General features: G+C 39.4%; 1 protein-coding gene across 5 annotated transcripts in view; it reads left to right on the forward strand.

Annotated features, from left to right (window-relative positions):
- CDC14B (cell division cycle 14B) overlaps positions 1-22,730 on the forward strand; it is a 180,899-nt gene extending 158,169 nt beyond the window's left edge. For 2 of the 5 annotated variants that reach the window (XM_073633008.1, XM_073633026.1), the window contains exons 13-15: positions 12,712-12,819; positions 15,180-15,239; positions 15,575-22,730. In XM_073633008.1, the coding sequence (XP_073489109.1) occupies positions 12,712-12,819; positions 15,180-15,239; positions 15,575-15,611 (205 nt within the window). In that variant the 3' untranslated portion in view covers positions 15,612-22,730. Of the gene's footprint in view, positions 1-2,954; positions 3,099-12,711; positions 12,820-15,179; positions 15,240-15,574 lie in introns of all 5 variants that reach the window. The other 3 variants (XM_073633036.1, XM_073633017.1, XM_073633044.1) reach the window with 3 other exon arrangements.
- The last annotated feature ends 840 nt before the right edge of the window (positions 22,731-23,570 follow it).

The raw sequence follows: 23,570 nt of genomic DNA on the forward strand, positions 1-23,570 counted from the left end.
TTCACACTGGAGGCATTTTTCAGGCGCTTCATCGCTAAATAGTGCCTGAAAAAAGCCTCATCTGTAATCCCAGTGTGAAAGCCCTTGGGGTGCTGTGCTGGCAGGACGTCAAAGTCCTGCAAGCAGTTTCTTTGAGGCGATTTAGGAGCGGTGTATACACCGCTCTTAAAGCGCCCCTGCCCATTGAAATAAATGGGCAGCGCCACCAAAGTGCCTCGGCAGCGGTGCTTTGCGGGTGCTATTGCTATTTCTATTTAACTTGTGCAACAGTATTCATAATTTTTATGTGTGGACATTTCTTGCAGACACCTCCAATCCTGACATTTTTTGTTCTTGTTGGATTAATACTAACAATATTTTTTTATGTTTCAGTGAGTGTGCACCTGTTGGTTAAGCTTTTCTTTCAGTTGTGCAAGAGTAATTGTGAACTAACAAAAATCTGAAACTGCACTAACCTTTTTTGTTAAGAGTAGAACTGTGGCAAGGCTATGGGCATTTAACCATTTTACAAATTAACAGGCAGCAAGTATGCTTTCAAACAAGACCTCACTGACCTCTGTAGATGAAGACACTTAAACAATTTGTCCTCAAAGTTCACAGAAGCACTGCCGTTCTAGTCTGACCTCACACTCCTTGCTCTGTGTTGCAGTTCAGATTAGGATGACAGACTGCCAGGCCACTCCTGGGGTGGGCTGTAACAAAATGATTGAATAAGAGAAGGCAAATATATGTTTTGTCTTAGAAATTTGAGAGTGAATTGCTTTTTTGGGGCTTGTTACTAATCTATAACTAGTTAAAGTGTTACTAAACCCAGGATCCTGCATTCACTATATCTGGTCTTCCACAGTACACAGAACATGGAAAGTCAGTTATTTTAGTAAATATAATGTAAACTGCTAAATACCTTTTTCTCATCAGCAGTATATAGCAGTCTTGTGACTTCTTCTATCAGTGTCCAGCCAAGCACTGGTTAAAGCTTGTAGGAAGAGTTTAAATTCTCCTCTGGCTGTCCTATGAGGCCGCATGACCCCTGACGCTCTGTCTGGACAGTGCTCATTGGCCCTTTGCTGATCACATGCACCCTCCCAAAAAAAATACTCTAGCAATACACACCAAACTGAGCATGTGCAGAGTGCCTCTAGGGCTCTGTGCTATCAACAAATGGATTGGGGACAGTAAAAGGAGGGGAGGATCTGAGAAGACATGATTAAAGAGCCTTTTTACACAATGCAGAGGAGTAATCCCTTAGGTTCCACATTGAGTATAACAAGCATGCTTTACTGTATATACAGACTAATTTTAATGTTGTGGGTTTAAAGTAGAACTATAGGCAAAACTTTTTTTTTTTTCGTCCTGTGTCTCATTGCGGAGATTTCCCTTCAGTTCCTGTCCCATAGCCAAACAGAAAGTGGAAGGAAATCCCTGCAAATTTACGGTAATTCCTTGGGGGCCCCCATGATGTCCCCAGAACTAGTGTCCCTATTAGAATATTTCCCTTCTTCTTTTTCTTTGGACAACCCAAAATTTGGAATTTCCTTTTACTTTCAACAATAATGGTAAACAGGAAAAAGAGTAAATCTCCCAACGGGGACACAGACAGCAATAAAAACTATTTCTAATCCCTCTGCACTGTATCCAAAAATATGTTAAATGGTAAATAGCTTTAGTCACAGTTCTACTTTTTAAAGTTTATTATAGTTGTGTTTTTGTTCTTGTTTTCATTACATTGTCCCAAGTTTGGCCCATAAATTTGCTTTTGCTTTTGGTCTTAGATGGTCTTTGCTGTCTAGTCAATTCTTTGAGGGCTTTGAGCCTTTTAAAAAAGTTTTTGTGATTTTTTTTTTTTTTTTTTTTTTTTTTTTTTTTTTTATTATTTTCTTGAGGCACTGCTCAATAAATCTAGGATCTATTCTAGAGTCTTTATGTAAATTTTATTTTTATTTTATGCAACGCATCCTGTGTGCTTTGCCATAGAACAGTTCTTGTTAAGTCTTTTCAGGTAAACCTACAAATTTAATGATGGCTTAAGCTTGAATATTTAGATTATTGCCTAAGCCCAACCAAAACTGGCTTTCTGAATATGGAAGTGCATATTGGTTGCAAGGCTCACGCTAAAGCTGCAACCTTATTTTGAGACCTATGTGTGTTGGGTCATTAGGCTACAAAATTCATTCAACATCAACCTAATGAAAAATGACAAGACCCAAGAAACAGGCTTGATGAGCCCATTGCTTTTTCTACTATTTATTCATATCAGTCCCTGCTCTCAAGGAGCTTACAATGCATGGTCCCTCTCTCACATGCATATGTACAGGTGCACACGTGCTAGGGCTAATTTTTAGACCAGAGACAATTTTTTTCGTTTTTGTGTTTTTCTTATATATGGTTTAATGAAACAAAGTAATATATTTTAGCTTACAGAGCCTTAGATGTGGTTGATAGATTTTTGTTTTCAGGCTTTTGTTCTTATTTTTACCTGGTAATCCTACAGAAAATGCCCATCCTGTCTCTGGGTGAAGGCTTACTCCTCCACTGTCTCTGAGAAAGCAGCACCAAGGCTATCTTTTTGTCTCCATTTCATTGGAAATGGGGGAGATTAGATGTTTAGAGAAGATTAGCATTGTTTGGGCCTACAATTATGCTCACAGGAAGTTTCAAGGATGCTGCATTTCTCTCAAGATCAACTGGTATTTGCTATACTTGCTGGAAAAAAAAAAATTTTTTTGCCTGGAAAGTTAAAAATTAAACTTCTGCAGCCACCACAAGCTGCAATTTATTTCCTTAGTTCTTGAGTTTAGTTTTCCTTTAACCAGAACTGTCTGTGCCATAATGATGCCCTCAAAGACTTGGCGATAAAGATCAAACACATTTCACTGCTATTGCACCATCAACAGCATACCAAGCCCTGCTTCTCCATCTCTATTTTTGTTCTTCCATCTTTTCCCCTTTTTTAGATGGGCCTTAGCTATGCTGTTCTCTACAATGTGTGGCATAATCACCTGGTGGATTGTGTGGGGCCCCCCTCTGCCCTTCCTGCTATTCTGTTTTGATGGTTTAAGAACATAAATAGCCTGCAAGACCATGGTAAAATGGCTAGTGTAAGTGTCCCATTAGATGTGTTGTGTCATGTGTGTGTCAAGTGCATGAGCTTTGTCTGCTTTCCCCTGCTTTTTCTTTCACTGTAAATGTTTTTTAACATATCATTTGCCAACAAAGTTGGCTGTGGGGCCAAGTTAATGGGGAGTACTTCAGCAAAAAATGACAAGCTTAAAGAAAAGTATTAGACCTTCAGACATTCTCATTTTCATCTTACCAAGGCATCCATTATTCTATGCATTTAGAGTGTCCTGCCCTTTAAAGATTACACCTTTTTATCTCCATGGAGTTTTTTTAGTAGATAAAAAGATGAAAAGTTTTAACAGCTGCTTCAGTTACCATGTGATACTTTCTGGCGTTTACCAGGATATGCTTTATACTTGGATGATATTGTCCACTGTACAATATTCATTTTTTTTTTTTTTTTTTTTTAGTTTTTGTGGCTCATTGTCTTACAGAACTCTTGTGATTTGGTGGCTTGCATATATTTATTCTTCACTTTTCAGTCCTAGATATTTTCTATAGTATTTTCCTGTAGGGAACCCATACTTTTTATGCCCTGTACACACGATCGGATTTTCCGACAACAAATGTTGGATATGAGCTTGTTGGCGGAAAGTCCGACCGTGTGTATGCTCCATCAAACATTTTGTCTGACTTTCCGCCAACAAATGTTGGCTAGCAGGTTCTCTAATTTTCCGACAACAAATATTTGTCGGACTTTCCGATCGTGTGTGCACAAGTCCGTCGGACAAAAGTTCACGCAAGCTCAGAATCAAGTACGAGCCGGAGATATAACTAGCGTTCGTAATGGAGGTATTATGTGCGTCTTGTATGTCACTACATTCGTAATTGTTGGCCAACATTTGTGTGAACTTGTGTACGCAAGACAAGTTGGAGCCAGCATCCTTCGAACAAAAATCCACGGTTTTGTTGTCGGAAAGTCCAATCGTGTGTACGGGGCATTAGAGTTCACAGAAAATATACATTGGTCACTTGGACTAAAGCCTAGTACACACTATTTGTTTTTTTTCATTCAACCCAGCAGGCTGAACAAAAAAAAACGGAAGCACTCGGGAGGAGATCCTGTACTGGCAAGGCGATGTTGGTACAGTGATCTCCCCAACAGAACTATTGGCTGAGAGCGCTGATCGGATATTGATAGTCAGACTTTTTTTTTGGCCATGCCTGTTCGACAAAAGCTGGACCAGCTGCTGTACACACGGGCCGAATGTCGGGCGATTTCTGTTGAGCCGGCTGATATCGCCTGATTTTCGCCCCCTGTGTTTGGCCCTTAAGCAAGTACACGGCTTTCACCTTTCTGTCCAGCTTGAAATTGTTCATGACTAAGGAAGCTCTTAAATTGTTCATGACTAGTAACGCTCCTAATCGGCTCTTGCTTCTGGTGGGTAACTCGTAGGGCTCTTATGTGCCTGCACCACCCCATATTTAAAGGAGATGTGGAGATGGCAAAATGCTAGTGGGGCACCGGTTGATCCTCTTGAGTGGTATGTTTTCTAATTTACCACACTGGACAAATGGAGGAGATTAAATTTTTTTTTTTTATGCCTGTTAAATTCGATAGTTGAGTTGTCTGTAATATTGCCATTTAGTTGGGTAAGCACAACAATGCCTCTTTAAAATACATATTTTATAATGGTTATCCTGTTTAACCTATGTTTCCAGGAGACAGTTTGCATATGAGTTCTCTGAGTGAATCAAACATTTTATCTATCAGTGTATTTTTGAGTTTATGGCAGTTTCCATGGATGAAAATTGTAGAAACCAACCTTTTTACAAGAGTTTTAAACTTAAAACGTGGAATGCACTTTAGTTCTCTTTCCTGTAGTGCTGTTATGCAAAAAAACTGGCAGTTGTAATAATCCAGAGTAATAGTTTCTTGTTGGCTTTGTTCAGCATAAAGAGTTAGTCCACCTAAAAGTGATTATACTGAATTTTATTCAGGGTGATTCGATGAGGCCTTGGATTTCTATAGCTACCATCCATAATACAACCCCTGGCAAAAATTATGGAATCACCAGCCCCTGAGGATGTTCCTTCAGTTGTTTATTGTTGTAGAAAAAAAGCAGATCACAGACATGGCCAAAAACTAAAGGCATTTCAAATGGCAACTTTCTGGCTTTAAGAAACACTAAAAGAAATCAAGAAAAATAATTGTGGTGGCCAGTAACAGTTAGATTTATAGAACAAGCACAGGGAATAAATTATGGAATCACTCAATTCTGAGGAAAAAATGATGGAATCACCCTGTAAATTTTCATTACAAACACTAACACCTGCATCAGATTAAATCTGCTTGTTAGTATGTAGGTAGAGAGGGTAAATCATCACGCAGTGTTGCACAAGATGTTGGTTGTTCACAGTCGGCTGTGTCTAAAACATGGACCAAATACAAACAACATGGGAAGGTGGTTAAAGGCAAGCATACTGGTAGACCAAGGAAGACATCAAAGCGTCAAGACAGAAAACTTAAAGCAATATGCCTTGAAAACAGAAAACAAAACAAATGAGGAACAAATGGGAGGAAACTGGAGTCAACATCTGTGACCGAACTGTAAGAAACCGCCTAAAGGAAATGGGATTTACATACAGAAAAGCTAAAAGAAAGCCATCTCTAACACCTAAACACAAAAAAACAAGGTTACAATGGGCTAAGGAAAGGCAATCGTGGACTGTGGATGATTGGATGAAAGTCATATTCAGTGATGAATCTCGAATCTGCATTGGGCAAGGTGATGATGCTGAAACTTTTGTTTGGTGCCGTTCCAATGAGATTTATGCAGACGACTGTCTGAAGAAAACATGCAGATTTCCACAGTCAATTATGATATGGGGCTGCATGTCAGGTAAAGGCACTGGGGAGATGGCTGTCATTAAATCTTCAATAAATGCACAGGTTTACATTGACATTTTGGACACTTTTCTTATCCCATCTATTGAAAGGATGTTTGGGGATGATGAAATCATTTATCAAGATGATAATGCATCTTGCCATAGAAGAAAAACTGTGAAAAAATTCCTTGAAGAAAGACACACAAGGTCAATGTCATGGCCTGCAAACAGTCCGGATCTCAATCCAATTGAAAATCTGTGGTGTAAGTTAAAGAAAATGGTCCATGACAAGGCTCCAACCTGCAAAGATGATTTGGCAACAGCAATCAGAGAAGGCTGAAACCAGATTGATGAAGAGTACTGTTTATCACTTAAGTCAATGCCTCAGAGACTGCAAGCAGTTATAAAACCAGAGGTGGTGCAACAAAGTACTAGTGATGTGTCGGAGTGTTATTTTGTTTGTTTTTCATGATTCCATAATTTTTTCCTCAGAATTGAGCGATTCCATAATTTATTCCCTGTGCTTGTTCTATAAATCTAACTGTTACTGGCCATCACAATTTTTCTTGATTTCTTTTAGTGTTTCTTAAAGCCAGAAAGTTGCCATTTGAAATGCCTTTAGTTATTGGCCATGTCTGTGATCTGCTTTTTTGCTACAACAATAAACAACTGAAGGAACATCCTCAGGGACTGGTGATTCCATAATTTTTGCCAGGGGTTGTATAAGCTATATACACAAACCAACAAGGGGAGTGGGATGATGACCACAGGAGGCCTGCAGAGATTTCAACAATAGTATCTGAGGGGTATAATAAACCTTCCTTCCTTCCTTCCTTCCTTCCTTCCTTCCTTCCTTCCTTCCTTCCTTCCTTCCTTCCTTCCTTCCTTCCTTCCTTCCTTCCTTCCTTCCTTCCCTTGTCTCGCTGGGGAGTTCCCATCTTGGAGCTCTGTTGTAGGAACATGTGTCCAAATGGACCCAACATGTCCTGACTGGAGTTATCCTTGCTTATTGTTTGCTGATCTGTATGCATGACAACTCTAAAATTCTCCTATTACTTTTGTCTTAGACCCTATACACACCATTAGATTTTCTGCAGATTTTTGTCTTACCAAAACCATGTAGTGCAAGGGCCTGTCTGAATACAAATCGAAACTCTTAAGGTTTGACCTCCATATCACATGGTTTTGGTAAATCTGAAGACCAATATCTGCAGAAAATCTAATGGTGTGTATGGGGTCTTAGTGATAATAGTCACCAGGGAAAATGGGAGGGGTGCGGTCAGATAAATAAAAACTTGGCAAGGACCTAGCCCTTTGTTCTATCCAAAGAAATATCGCCTCTTCATATGTTTTGGTGGATGCGAAAGAGTTACATTTTCAGATTAGGTTGAAGCATAAAACATAACATTTTGAAACCCATACCATGTTTTAGTGGGTATTTACTGTACTTGGTGGTGGATACATTGAAATAATTACATTTTTACCATTTTGATGTACAGCATAGCCTTCGTGGTCTAACAGAACAGCTAAAAGGAACTTTTATTTATTTAATTTTTGCTTCTTTGCTACCTCAAGTCTCATTTGTTACGGGTGCTACACTTATGTTTGGCATTAAAGTAGACCTTATCCAGCCCATCGGAGTAGGCACCATAAGCTGCCTGCATGTCCTTTTGCATTGGGTGAGAGTTTTCACTTCTATTTCCTAAAATCCTGCTTCAATTTGGGGCAGTGTCGTAGTCCACCTGTCATTCCACGGTGCTGTAGGGTGCCTCTTTTGACTAATCATTTCAGATGCTGGAACATTTAGTCATACAGAATCGGTGACATCCTTTTTTGTGTAGCTGAAAATCCTCTTGGTCTTTTGTAGCCAAATCCTGCTAATGGTCTCGGTTGATGGTTTTGCTCTTGCTTTTTCAAGCAGTGGCTCTCCATACAGGTGCATTTATTTCTTAAAGGTTTCCACAATAATTGCTTCCATTTTGGTTCTAATGACCTCCATTTGTATTGTTGGATAACTGCTTTAAAATGGTAAAACAGATTTTAGATGTGTGTGTGCGGCCTTAATTTGCGGCTATTGGCACATTGTTCATGTTTACTAACTGTTGACAAACATCCATTAAAGCTGAAGTTTTAGGTTTTTGGCTTTTTTGCATGATTATTATTGGTCCAGCTTGCAAAATGTTCTCTAGACAAGGTAGAGATCTTGATGCCACCATTCCACCTTGTCCATTCAGAGAATGCTTTGCATTCATTGAGAAAATGCACTGTGTTCTCTGACTGGTGCTCTACTACAGTGATTTCCACCTGCTTACTTTTGGTCCACTCTGGACCAATGTACCAGTGCAAAAAACTAAACTACAGGTGCAATCACTATTCAGCTTTTTTTTTTTTTTTTTTTTTTTTTTTAAATACCCACCACTAAATTGCCATGTTTATTACAAAAGCTCTTATTGCAGAGTGACCTTTCAGGGAAACATATGCTAAGATGAGTATATAGACTGCCATTGCTGTCCATTCAAAAGCCAATAAACAAAGGAACAGGTTCCAGCCCCACTCCCAGCTCATGCATACCCCCCCCCCCCCCTTTTTTTTTTTTTTTTTCTCTCCACTCCCTTGCTGCTCCATTCATACACCAGGTGAATATTTGCTGCTGTTGCAGGTTTGCATTGTGTATCAAAGCCGCAAACATCCTGCTTGTATTTCTATATTCTGTAATTAAATCAAATTAATTAAAATTGACCTTTTGCGTATTATCCTTTATGGTTTATAAATACTGTCTTTATGACATACACAGCTTGTTACAAGGGAATAAAGAACATATTTACATTTTATTAGGTTAGCCTAGCATAGATAGATACAGGCAGTTCCCGGGTTGCAAACAAGGTTCTGTAGGTTTGTTCTTAATGCAGACCTACAGTCATTTTTTTCATCTTTCCATCTATTAAATCTTCTGCCCTTGTTGTTTTAACTTTCGATAGTAAAACATTATCTTTTTTCTGCCAGTAAATACCTTATACAGCCCACTTCCTGTTTCTTGTCTGATCATTTGCCTAGACTTATGACATCATGCACAGCTCTCTCTAATGCAGGTCATACACGGTCGAATTTTGAACAAATTTTCTTTTTTAAATCAGAATGTTCAGTTTTTTTGTGATCCGATGATGCCATCATTGATTTTTGAAATTCATCCGACAAAGCCTTCAATTTCACCGCATGTTGCTACAGAAAAAAATTTTCGTGGCCGGGAATCTTCTTTTCTCTCCGTAAATTTTCTTTTCTTATTACATTTCTCGCACGATTCTCCCATCATTGATTAGAAAATCGTTAGTTTTTATAAAAATTTCGAACATGTCCGATTCGATTTCGATTGCCGCACAAAAATCGGCCGTTGTTGCAGCCCACTAATGGTGCGAAATGCATACGAAAATTCTTTCATACGATTTTCGAAAGAAAATTCTTACGAAATTCGAACTGTGTATGGCCGGCATAACTCTCATGAGAGTTTACTGGGGGGGGGGGGGGGGGTGTGTGTGAGTCATAAGAGGGCCAATGAGAGCTGGAGGTGTGTGTCTGCGTAAATCCATAAAGTGAACAGGCAGCAGCTTCAGCTGCCCACAGTTAAAATGGATGCACCTGTATATGAAAGGTACACAACTAGTAAAAAAGCTGTTTGTCGGTCTACTCTGGAGCATAACATGCTGGCAGCTTATCTGTTACCTGGTACCCTGATTTACATATCATTACGCCTTCAGCCCCCAAGCAGCCACTGCTTCAGCCTGCAAAGCAGCATCATCAAGGCAGGGTGCAGAATGTGGCATGTGCTGGCAGCATGCAGACTGGTCAGCTTGTGTTCTACTCTGCTCCACCTTCACCACCGCTCCACCTTCTGTAGCCCCCACTGCTTAGGTAATCTTGCACAAGAAAAGCAGCATTGTTGAATCTGTTTATCCACCTTGACCTTCAGTGAAAACTAAGGAAAGCGTTTGATACACCTGTATGATGATTATGTTGCATATCTATATTAGAGAGACAAGTCGTGTTTTTTTCCCCTGTATTTATTTTTATTGTAAAGTTCAATTGAGACTTGTGGGCTGTAGGTCTGATTTGAGAAATGAGCCATGTTTTAATACCGCTTTGGAAACTTCAAGTAGTAGACTTTAGGGAGAAGCCTAGAAGTAAAGGGAGAAAAATCTAGCAAGAGCAGGAGGGAGAGGCCAAATAGATTTAGGTTATGATTACAGGCAGACATTAACCCTTTCATAACTAGGCTTATTTTTGAAATTTGGTGTTTAAAAGTTAAAATCTGTATTTTTTGCTAGAAAACTACTTGGAACCCCCAAACGTTACGGTACCTAAGAATTTCCATAGGCAACGCTTTAAATTTTTTTTACGGTTACCAGGTTAGAGTTACAGAGGAGGTCTAGTGCTAGAATTATTGCTCTCACTTTGACAATCGCAGCAATGCCTCACATGTGTGATTTGAACACCATTTACATATGCGGGCGCGACTTCCGTATGCGTTTTCTTTGCCGCGCGAGCGCTTTTAAAAAAATGTTTTTTCTTATTTTATTTATTTTTATAAATTGTGTTTTAAAAAAAAATTGACTTTTACTGCTGTCACAAGGAATGTAAACATCCCTTGTGACAGTAATAGGTGGTGACAGGTACTCTTTATGGAGGGATCGGGGGTCTAAAAGTCCTTTGCACTTCAAAAGTATTCAGATCGCCGAAAATGGCGATTCTGAATATTGTGCTTTTTTTTTTTAAACCGGTGCCATTGGCAGCCTAGTAAACAGGAAGTGACGTCATGACGTCGCTTCCATGTTTACGATTGGTGATCGGGCTTCCCGATGGATTGGGAGGCCCGGTAAGAGCGGCGGGAGGGGGGATGTCCCCTCCCACTCCTCCGGTATAACAGCCGAGCGGCTTTTAGCCGCATCGGTTGTTATACCAGGAAAGTTGATCGCCCGCTCTAAAAAACAGTACCAGGATGATGCCTGCAGCTGCGGGCATCATCCCGGTATAACCCCGGAAAGCCGAGTACGCACATCTGCGTACGCTCGGCGGGAAGGGGTTAAAAGGAAAATAAACATTTTAAGGGCCATCACTGAAGTCTTGTTTTTGAAGGTGCAAGTTTTTCAGGGTTGTCATCCACCTTTTACTACTTTGATGACTTATTGGTTGGCAGCAAACCTGTTTATATATACACAGGGCAAGGACACCTGATATGCCTGTATCTTTTATGGGTCAGTAGCTAAGGGTATCTCCACTTTTGTGGGAAAAAAATTGGCAAAAAAAAAAAATCGTATACAATTGCAACACAAGTCATATTGTAATTGAATATTATTGAAAATTTACCTTTCTTTTTCAATCTGCAAAGCTGTGATTTTATGTAAAATGCAAAGCAATATTGCTACCTGGAGGCATGTTGTACTTCGGTACTCCCAGATATGGCATTTCCTGCTTGTGTGATTGGCTCACTGATTTTTTTTTTCCCAGAAGTCTGCACTAAGATACAAGTCAGATTTTGAGCACCCCCTGCAACAAAAATGTCATTTTTGGTGAGATGCACTCAAAGGGAATAACATCTAAAGGGATGCAGACCCTGCAACTAATAATTTATAAAACCACTCCCATTAGTCACTTTCCACATGGGCACAGACAAACTACCAGCTATATTCCTTCGGAATAACAAAAGGTAGGCATCTGCAACAAAGTTTGCCAAAATCCCTGCAATATACATAGATCACCCAGATAGGGAATGGGTTTTTTTTGTTTTGTTTTTGTTTTTTTTTCTCAACAAGAGGAGAGTACTCCTTTTTTTAAGCAAGTATATAAATGACCATACCAGAACTTTGACCTTCAAGAACGGGTCGGCAGTGACCGCTCCCATATGTTTCTTGTATGTTGTGTAAGGCTGATCTGTCCTATTGGTGTAGATATTGTATAGAGGTTCAGTGTATACAATTGCCTACATTTTAATCCAGATGGGTGTGGCTAAAAACTCCTTTATCCAAACACATGGCTTTTTAAATGCCTAAGTGAAATATTTAGTACCATTTTATTATTTTAAAATGTGCACTGCTGCATACACCTGTTGGAGTCATTCTATGGAAACGGTAGTTGGTTCCTTTTACTGTAAACCCTTTAAACTCTCATGTCCACAGATCCAGATCATCCTCATTTTCTAGATGCTGGCCTTCTTGTAAACTTCCTTGCGTCTTACCTATAATGCTTCAATGGCAGACTTGAATTCTTAATGACTGCTTTTACCAGCTTTGATATGTAAAACGGCTGTCTTGTCATAGACAAAAAATGCAAGCACATGAGGATCTTCTGTTCAGCTAATGCTGTCCATTTAAGGTCTCCCCAAAGACTGTTTCACAATACATAATTAGGATTTTTATCAGGCTAGGAACTTCCATTTTGAAATGGCAAAGGGTTATGGATGGTAGGATTGGTTGCCTGATGTAATAATTTGTAACAGTAGCTTGTTAGAAATAATGCTCGCTCCCAACACACAGGTGCTGATGAAGCATTATGCACCAAGTTGTGTTCTTTAACAGTGCAGTCTCCTTACGTTCGAATGTTGATGTGGCATTAGGTCAAAATCAAGCCTTGATGATGCTTTTATAGAGATGCCTTTTTGAAAGCTCAATTTCTGATATTGGATTTGTTGGTCCATATTTAAAACATCGGTTTGTGCACAAGGTGTGTGTGTAATTCAGGCCACATCATTTTATTCTATTTTGAACTTTTCAGAGTAATTCTGCAGTCCAGTGTGCAAAACCCCAGATCGGGTTTAACTGGCAGTTCATCCTATACAAAAAGAACCACCAGGTCTTCTGCAGGGAGCAGCACATTGAGAGGGTAAGCTTGTACTTCCCATCCTAGCATGTCAATGGTCTTGGTCTTAAGAGGCTTATTTGTGGAGACCTGGTTTGAGCATTGTTTCTAGCCATTTAAAAAGGGGGAGGGGGAAGAGAGGGAGAGGAACACCTCCATAGATTTATAATGCACACTTCAGTTTTACCTTGAGCCTCCTCATGGGCAGCTATTTTCATCAGTAAGAACAAGCAACTCTCAGATAAGTTTTCACTTTGCTTATATACAGTCTACTTTAATATAGTCAACTTCCAGCACATGCTGCCTCTATAAGACTCTAAGGTTTATAGACGATACACAGGTTACTGTGATGTTAAATTAATCTCTCTTGTATAGTTTAAAGTACAGAACCCGAATTTTGTATAGTTTTACACCTACAAAAAAATGTTATTCCTACGTAAACTTGTAATATGAGTGAGAGCTTCAAAGAAAGTTGATTTCATATATCTAGGTTCCTGTACTTCTCTTTGAAAAGCATTCAGCTGGGTTTTTGTTTTATCTGGAAGTTAATAAATGGTTGTTTTCTTTATAATATAGCCCTTCTAAACCATAGAGCAGCTTATAATATAATATAAATTTTATTTTTTCTAAAAAAACAAAACAAAAATGGTTCCTGTATTTTAGGAAACCATATAAAAACTGCAGTATGCATTATGTTAGGGCTTTTAAGTTGCACTCCAGGCAAACTGCTAATGGTCAAAGGATTTTAATTTTTCCATCCAATCTTGAAATTTCCAAAGCAAATCTAGGTGGATAATGCAAACTTTTCTGTTTTATGTTATGACTAGAAGAGAGACAGTAGTTTCCTCTTTCCACCACCCAACCTTCTTGGACAGTAAAAGAGCAGCAGGCCGATGAGGTCATCTCCCTACATGCACTGTGCTTCTCTTATGTTCCTTGTCAGTGCCATTTGCTTGCAGTAAATATTATTATTATTATTATTATTATTATTATTAAGGATTTATATAGCGCTAACAGTTTGCGCAGTGCTTTACAACATGAGGGCAGACAGTACACTTACAATACAAATCAATACAGGAGGGATCAGAGGGCCCTGCTTGTTAGAGCTTACAATCTAGAAGGGAGGGTCAGGTGGAAACAAAAGGTAATAACTGAGGGGTGAGCTGATGGAGAAAATGAAAAAAACAGTTGTTAGGTGTGGGTAGGATAGGCTTCTAAGCTAATAGAGTAGGAGATAATCGGACAGATTGGGGCAGGTATATAATATATAATGTGTGTATGAGAGAGATCTCTCAAAAGGAGTGGTAGAGGAGTGCATGTTACAAGGAGAAAGAGCTGAAGGGGTAAACAAGGTCACCTGATGCCTGTCTGGTGTTTTTCAAAGTATTTTCTTGTGTTCATTAGGTTTGTGCATTTGCTGAAGTGCAGAGTCAGAAGTGCTCCCACTTATAGAAAGAGCCCCAGTTGCAAATGTGCCCCCTGCAGATGCTTCCCCCAAAAGAAGCTTATACAGACTGTTAAACAAAAATAACATAACATAAGAGCAATTATTAAAGACACATAAGCAAAGCAGATAGCAGTGTTTGGTTTTTGGGTGGAGATGGTGTAGTTAGCACATATCCTAGCAATTTAGACTAGGGAAAACAAACACTTTTCAGTTTTTAATGGGCTCCCGGTCCTGCCTGTCCCTCTTCAGTCTCAGTGCTGCTGTATAGGTGATTGCAAGAGATTTATCAAGTCAAATTCATGCGTTTCATTTGCCTGGCATTCAACTTCAAATATTCAGTGCCAATGTAGAACAGTCTAATTTATATGCATTTCAATATAGTATGTTTCTGTGCTTTCAGTTGAAAAACACATTTTGGTATTAACAGGGTCATAAAGCTATATTCTAGTTTGTACAATTCTAGAGCAGCCTTTTATATATAAAATTCTACTTTTTTTTTTTTTTTTTTTTTTTTTTTTTTTAGACATAAAGTTAATACTGTAGGTCTTTCACCTGTTTGAAATGCTTCAACCATTAATGTTTGTGGATTAGTTTTACTATAGAATATTGCACAATCAATGCATATTGTCCTTTCCCTATAGAACAGATCCTTTGGCCTGTTTACTTCTAACATGTCAAATGGCGGCAGCAGCATAGAATAATTTTATTTTGTGCTGTCAGTACTCTTCCACAACCTGGTGCTTTTAATTTTCTACTAGAACTACATGCTTTCTGAAATTTATTAGTTGTGTTTTATTTTAGTTAATTTTTGTTTTTCTGTGCTTTTTTTACATCTGATATCCTCTATTAATCATTTACTTCCTCTTGAAATTTCTCATAACAATGAGGCTTTCGCTTGTTTCATTACTTGTTACCATTCTTTCTACTTTCCCCACAGCGCGATTCCTGAGCGGAAGAAAAGGATTGCTTTGCACCAAATGCGCTTAATGAAATTATGGTACTCGCTGGGTTCTGCTGCTCTTTGCCTGCAATATGTGCTAGATCAGCTCTTTCAGCCTTCCTAAATCTGCTTGTCTGTCTGTGCCGCTCTTCAACTAATACAGCAATATTTGATTGGAAACCAAGAAAATCATCAGTCTCTTGTTTTCTGCACTCATTTACTCAGAGTGTTGTTAGTGTGCCTCATAAGTGTGTTGCTTGGTTTTAGTTTGGTCTGTGTTTGTTTGTTTTTTTTTTTAATTTTAATTTTGGAGTTTCACCAAACATTAGTTTTTCTGTATGTTTAATGATTATTTTGGATTCTAATTGGTTCTGATATTTTATTTTTAACAGCCACACTATTCCTCGTGCTCGGACAGTGCTACGATAAGTGAGATGAGCTGGAGCTGAAGAAGGCCTTTTAAAGCGAAGGGAAAAAAATATCTTTGGAAGAAAACGGACTTCCCAAATTGTAGAAAACAGAACCTCAGTTTGCCTTTATTTACCCTCCATGTAAAGGATCCACTGTTATAAATCAGCTTCCTCACCAGCAGCCAGAACTATCCCTGTCACTAGCCTATTGCAGTCTACGTGTCCAGCGCTTATTCCATCCTCCCAGCTGTTGTGGCAGGCTCCAGCATGCAGTAGAGGACTGCCAGCATATAGCATGTATATAGCGATGGCAATCATTTTGGTGTATTTCAGTGGGACCCCGGGCACCATGTTACCAGGTGTATGGTGTTCACCTACATGCTCAAGGGATTTGACATCATACTACACATTCCATCATCCTGTCATTTATTTTTCCTTGTTTTAAAAGGAGACTCTTCACAATATATTTTGTGTGTGTATATATACAGTACGTAACCCCACTCATTTGAATGCTCATGATACCAAAGGATGTTCTTCTTCCTTTTTTTTTTTTTTTTTTTTTTTATTGCTATTTTGTGGAAAGTGGAACACGGCTGTTCTAGAGAATGCAGTGGCAACTGCTAAGGACCCTATGTAAGAACTGCATGTAACTGGAAGCCTTTCAGCTCTAGGCATTTGTTAATTTGAGAAGTCGGGACTAATGTAATTCGGACTGACATTTTATCCACCGATTTTTATACAGTCTGAGAAAAAAATATTTTTCCAGGGGTTTTTTTTTTTTTTTTTTTTGTTACTTTTTTTTTGTTAACTTTTTGTATGGAGTGATAACTTAAAAAAATCACATGTATGTTTTAACTAATTTTTAATGTGCATCTTCTTTCTTTTAATGAAGTATCTTCAAGATTGTTTGATGCACGGTGTAACTAGTGCATATGCAAATCAAGTGCAACCGCTCACAGTCAAACTTTACAATAACTAAGAGACACTATAGTGATTGAAACTTGGTGACCATGGCCGTATTTTTTTTTTTTTTTTTTTTTTCCCTAAAGCTTAAAATCAAGCTTTCTGTTTCAATATAAAGAAAAATAGACCCAACATAGTCATCAAAAAATAATTTTGCCTATGCTAGTTATAACAACATAATAATCAGTTCTGCTAGTCTTAAAGCTGTTCTCCAGGTGGATTTTTTATTTTATTATTTTTTTTAAGCATGTGTCCTAGTATTATTTCAGGGCATGTTCTGTAAGGTGTGCTGGGCTCCTTTCGATCTTAATCAGAAAATGCTCCTTGCTAACTCTGCTTGAGGTTGTGTTTTCTGTTGAGGATCTCCTATCTGTGAGCTGGGTTGTCAGCCTCCCTGAAGGGGAGGAAATAAATTGTAAGCAGGCAGGACCTTTATTGCAGAAGAAACATCCTATGTTCTGTAATAAAAAAACGAATTACACCAACACAGAAGCTTGCGGGTGTCGGACGGCTGGAGCGTAGGTGAGTACTTGTGAACTTTGGTTCTACTTGAATACCCTTGCAGGTTCAAGGCATGCTTACATGATGTATGGTGTCCTGCAGACTCCTTACTCCTGCACTGCTGGAAGCTGAGTGATGGTGCAAAGGTAGGCTTAAAGCCCATCGCTTCAATTTTTTTTTTTTTTTTCTCGAATTCCAGGAATTGCCTTACTATTTTAAATCTACTGGCTTACGGTGGGTTAAAGCTACAAAACAGAGTAGGGCTGAGCACACTCAGCCGTTCATAGGCAGCTTTATATTCTGTGAATACAAAGCGTCCTCTGATTGGCCGAGTTGGCGATTGAAACGTCCTCAGCCTACCTCTCCGCCTGAAGCTTTGTGTTCATTTACACAATACACAGCTGCCTCTGAATGGCACAGCTTAGCCCAACCTGTGTGTGTGGTGTGTTTTTTGTTTTTTTGTTTTTTTTCTGGGTGTGACAGATCACAGCCGAGACCAGTACTGTATGTAGCTTCATACAGCACTTAGTGCAGGAAATAGTTCACTTGAACCATTTTGGTCCAAACAAACTATTTAAAGTGACATAAAACTGGAGATCAGCTTTAAGTCCAAAGAGGTGTATATGCCACTTTTATTTACAATTGACAGTTTTCTGAGTGCCTGCTCTCTTACCCAATCACAGAACGCTTTATGTTCACAAAATACAAAGCCTTCTGTGAATGGACAGTGGAGGGCACACAGCAGCTGCACATCTCTCAGGTCAGAGCACACCTGAAGTGTAACAATAGCTGTTCTTAAAGTTTCTTCCCTGCTACTTTGTAGAAGTGCAAAATCCTAATCGTTTTTCTTCCTCGTGATGTGTTCTAGTCCTGTGATTGCCACTCAGGACTGAACTCTGGAAAAAGGTTACATGCTTTGCCATGAATGGAAGACCTAAGTATTTACCAAGTTTTACAATGGAGAGGCAGGGCAGCACAGTAAAGGTGTGCATTTGCAGATGTTGCCTGCTGATAGTCCACCCATCTGTGTGCTATTTCTCTGAGTGAGGCTTTTGCATTTAGGTGATCATGTGAGGGGGTGCCCATGGGCAAATGACAAAGTCATGAATCAACTTTGTTACATGTACATCTGTATTGTTGCAATATTGGAAGAGCCCTATATGTTCACAATGACCCTGCTGTGATAAGGTATTAACATTTTGTATCAAAATGAACTACTAAGGCTCCATTCACATCTCTGCGTTCCAAATCGCCGCGATTCGCAACAGCGGCAAATCGTGGGATGCCCGTGTGTTCCCCGGTACGTAGTCCATCAATTTCACTAGCGCCCCAATTGCGTTGCGATTTTCCCGTTGGGCAAAAATCGCCGTAAAATTGCGTAAATAGCAGGATGCCTACCGCCCCAAAAGAATTTCTTATGGGCGACGAGCGTGCCGCGATTCTATTTGCGCAATTTTACCGCAATTGTCACTCCCATACGCCAAGATGTGAATGGAGCCTTGGAGAGGAACTAGACCTCTTACCTTGAAAATTACGACAAAGGGACGTTTAAAAATTTTGGTTAATGGCAATTTACAGATACTTTAGATAATTGCAGGCTTTTTATTCTTTGCATACCTTATTTTTTTTCTCCCTTCTCATTCTTCACACGGTGATCACTTTTTATCAAGTGCGGGTGAATCCATCTCCCTCTACTTCCTGGAGCTCTGGGTTGCCTCTTGGATCATGTGACTGTGTGCACATCATCTGAAGGGGAGGGCACTGATGATATAGCCTTCCCAGGATGCTACTGTGAGGTCATGGTTACATCACCAGTGCCTCACTCAACCAGGAAGTGAAAATTACAGTAATTGTAAGTAAAAACAGGTTTTACAAATGAATGTAATTTGACTTCAGATCTGGGTACAGAGCTGCATGCTGTGATGTATGTGGGCAGTGTGTGCAGTAAGCTTCAAGCAGTTTTGTTAACGCCTTTAAAGTGATTGTACATGTTATATATGTTATACTTACCTGTGCAATGGTTTTAGTCCTCTACTTCTCTGATCCCCCTCTGATGCTCCTGACTGCTCTCACTCCCCCCCCATCCCCCCTGCCAACTGCCTGATATCAAGCTTCTTGCTTTTGGGGGCACTCGAGCAGGCTCGATCCCGAGCTGCGCTGTGTCCATAGACAGCCCTGCTCTCTTCTCACAGGATGTGATTGACAGCAGCATGAGCCAATAGCTCCTGTTGCTGCCTCCATATCCAGTGAAGGGAGAGGATCGGTTTTAGGTATGTATAATGTGGAGCTGCACACAGTTCCACATTTCTTTACTTAAATGCATTTTCTGCATTTAAGGTTAAAAAAAACTCTACTTTTACAAGCACTTTAAAGTATTATTTGGGTCCATTTGGGAATGTTAAACAGATTTTAATGGGAGTGCTGGCTGCCACTTTACACAAGCAGCTAGCAGGTTTTCAACAAGTTGCAAGTAGAGTTACAGGTTACTGAAGCCTGCAAGAAGCTTGTGACTGTAAGGCCTCATGTACACTGGATGTTTTTACAGCAGCTGTTTTTGGCTGTAGACATTTTCTCTACAGTCATTAAACTCTCCATGTTGTTCTATGTGTCCATGCACACACAGGCTGTTATCAGCAGTTTTAAGCAGTGGCGTTTTTGAGCAGTAAAAAAACCCCCAAAACTAGTGGGTTCTGACAGACGTCTTTCAGCTGTAAAAACGTTCAAACGGTGATAAAAGCACAAAAACGTCGCTCACCAGCGTTTTTTAACGTTTTTGATCCATTGAAAAAAAACTAAAATTTTATTAAATTATTTAATGAACCAGATTGGAGTAAACAGAAAAAGGGTTTACATGCGTTTTTCAATGATTCAACAAGCTTTCCCAAAGCCCTGCAAATGCACACACTGCTCTTTTATACAAGCTGACGCCTGTGTGAACAAGGCCTTAGCCATTAGTTGCCTTTGGTGCTTCTGTCATCAAAGTAAAATACTGTTATTCTCCATAAAGAATAGGTTTATTTAAGAAAAGCTATTCAAAGATCATCGGGGTGTAAAGTGTAGTAACCCATACTATCTAACTGAAAGCCAGTTGATTAGCTCTACTGTAATTTTTTTTAAATCAGCTTTGCTCTTCTTACTGCCTTGTTGAATAAATGTATTTATGTATTAATTTAAAGTGGCATTTGGATTAATCGGCACGTTGGTAATCTGTATAGAAGGTTAGTGTAGGAAGGTTATAGTTTTTTTTTGTTTTTTTTTTTGTTTTTTGTTTTTTGTTTTTGTTTTTTGAAAAAAAATAAAAATAAAAAGATTGGCCAGTATAGTGGTGAAACGTCTGCATACATGTAAGATCTTTGTCACTATCATATATTCAGCAGTTTTACTGTATAGATGGATATACAAATGATGTGTAAGGGATGAAATATTTAAATTGTTTGGGTCGTGTAATTTGCCGTTGTCCAGAGCAGCATATACACACACAGCTTGGGTGCATGAACCTTCCCCATGTAACTGAAGAAAATTCATACATATATCATTACATATGTATGTAGGGTAAAACAGGACAGTCCACATTTACAGTACCAAAATTCTTAGGTAAACCATGATTGAACAGTATTTCCAGTAAGCAGCTTAAATCCAACCTACCACTAAATTTAAAAACTGACCCTCCCTATAGACCTAAGCCCCCTCCAGTGCCTAGACTGTCCTTTACAGCCACAGCCCCTCAGTCAGGGCCTTGGTACTTCTGGGTATGGTTAGACACATGTCACTCCTGCATTCTCACAATGCAGTGCTTGGCACCAGAGAGGCTAATTACCTGGACCAGCATTTGAAAAGGTGGGGGGGAGTGTTTGGCTTGACAGAATTTGCAACTACAAAAGGAATCCGTAGCTTACTTTTGATTTGAAAAGGCTATTGGACACTACATTTAAAGGATAGGTTCACCTTTTGTAACATGTTACATCTATATTCAGGGTATAACATGTTACACCTCCCCATCCCGTTTTGACAGCGAGCAGGGCGTCTTCTCCCCCTGCTCAATGCCACAATATAAAGAAAACTCAGCCCACCTGGCCACGTCATTCATTCAGTGTTCTGTGAATGAATGGACTACAACTACCGACAGTCTTTGCGGCTGTCGGCTTGTAGTACTTAAAGAAATAAACCCTGATGGCTTTTACTTCCCCTTTATTTCCCTGCAAAGGTAAAGCATAATTATGTATCGCTTACCTGAAAACGAAACCTGCGATGTCCCCGCTGGCTGGAAGCATCCATCTTCAGCCCTCTTCCTTCCGGGGCCGCGGTCTCCGGCTCTGACTGTCCAGAGTCACGTGATGTCACCCCACGTGCAGGAGCTGCCAGTCACAGCACGATTCCTTTAGAAAGGGCACGCGCCCTTTCTATAGTGCGCATGCGCCGATGACTTCTGTGCCGACGTCCATTTCCAGCACCTACAGGTAAGCCTTAATATAGGCTTACCTGTAGGTAAAAGTGGTTGTACAGAGTTCACAACCACTTTAAGGCACTACCAGGGTGCTGTTAAGCACTGTGGTAGTTCATTGATTTTTTCCTATCTGTGAGACTGCCTGTCCATACGATGTAAAGACAGACCGCTTACACTGACAGTGTGCAGGAGACCTGCATGACATCAGCGATCTGCTGATCACTAGTGTAATGCTTTCCAGGACCCTACAAAAAAAATTTTACCAGCAAGTGTGTGTATGTATCAACTTATCCTTGTAAATCTGCCAATTATCTAGGCAATTCAAATTGCATATGATGGTAATGAAAACTTAGTAGAGAAAACCCGCAGTGAAAAATGCACGTCCAAACAATCCATAGAACCAAGTATATAGGCACTTGATGTTTGCTTTCCCGTAATTGTTGAACTTGGTCTTGTTAACTTCTGTCTTGCTTGCAGTTGATCTGCCCAACCATTATGTAAAGCCTAATTCACAATGTGCAAAGGAGCACATTTTTTTTTACCGGGTAAAGAAATGAGATTTGCAGTGGCTTGAATTTTTGACCTGCAGGTTTCACTGAAGATTACCTCCTGCTTTTATATTTATTCATTATATGTCTATGTTGAATTGATGAGGTTTAAATTTAGCAGAGATTTTCCATAGCCTTCAATAACCGAACCAATCAGTGTAGATAGAAACATCTTAGTCACGAACCCCAAAGTTCTCAGCTCAAAAGAATTTCCCCTGATAAATAGCCAAAACTTGGAATTTCTGGCTTACCAACTTAATTTTGCATGTTTTTTTTTTCCTTTGTGTTAATTCTTTTGGACTCCAGTAGCCCAAACCGAGAGGAGAAACTCAGGGATGTAAAGTGTATGAACAACTCAAATGTTTGTAATGGCAAGAAAAGTTTAATGCGGTGTAATCTAAGAATATGTTCAACATGGGCATTCGAATAAAAATAGAAGCCCCTTTTAATCTTCATTCACATCCCTAAAATACTGTTGATGTTTGTGTGCCTTTTTATGTTTGTTCATCTGTCTTAAGAATGTATGAGAATCTGCTCTTCAAGCATCTTGATTTTTAGAAAATTGTATATTTGTAGCCATATTTTTAAACCTAACCAAGCTACTGAGGATATTTTGCAGAAGGTATTTTTATGAAAATGAGATGCAGAAAGTTACCTTGCTAAATAAATGTATTGTATGAAATCTTGGGTTGGTTACATGCGTCTTTTTATACATAAACCAGAAAAAGTAATTGCATAAGACAAAATAAAACAAACAAGTGAATAAATGATGTGTGTATTCTTAGTTTGGGTGTGGTTACACCCTCTGTTACAGGTGGTGTTTTTTTGCTGACTGTCTCAGTTGGGAAGAGTCATTCCTCTGTTGTGTACCGAATTACCATTTTGTCACCAAAGCAAAGTGAGTAATCCTAATTTTTAAGTGTCCCCAGAAAAAGAGGTAATGGGAAATCTTGCAATGAGGACACCTGTTCTAGAAACTTCACAATGGGAGATTTCCTGTTGTATTTTTGGGACAGGAAGTGAACGGAATTTCCCCCAGCGGTATACAGAGGGCCAAAAAATAACCCGGCGGATGTTTAATCTATCCCCTACGCTATCCCAAAAAAAATTTTGGCTATTAATCAACAGGTGACCAATTGGTATCCCTGGAAGGAGCCAGCACTTTTAGTCCAAAACCACAGCACCCTTTTTGTTGTAGGGTCAATATTATCATCTTCCTCAGGCAAAGTAGAGGTTTTCCCTGTGTCAACATCTGACTTGCTAGTTGTTTATACTTGGCTACTGGGACAATCTGCTCTGTTCTCCTCCCCTACAGCATGATCTTCTTATAGAGGTCAAGTCAATACTCCTAGCCACCCTTCCACATAATAGCCTCTACTTTAAATTCATGTCCTCGGCCCCCCTTAACATCACCCTCCCCCCCCCCTTTTTTTTTCATCAGTGTTCACACCTGAGTTTCACAGGAATGATATATGCATTTCTGAAAGATTTGGCGCAGTGTGATTTTTTTATTTTTTTTTTT

Source organism: Aquarana catesbeiana, linkage group LG01 (genome assembly GCF_042186555.1).
Source record: "Aquarana catesbeiana isolate 2022-GZ linkage group LG01, ASM4218655v1, whole genome shotgun sequence".
Classification (NCBI taxonomy): domain Eukaryota; kingdom Metazoa; phylum Chordata; class Amphibia; order Anura; family Ranidae; genus Aquarana; species Aquarana catesbeiana.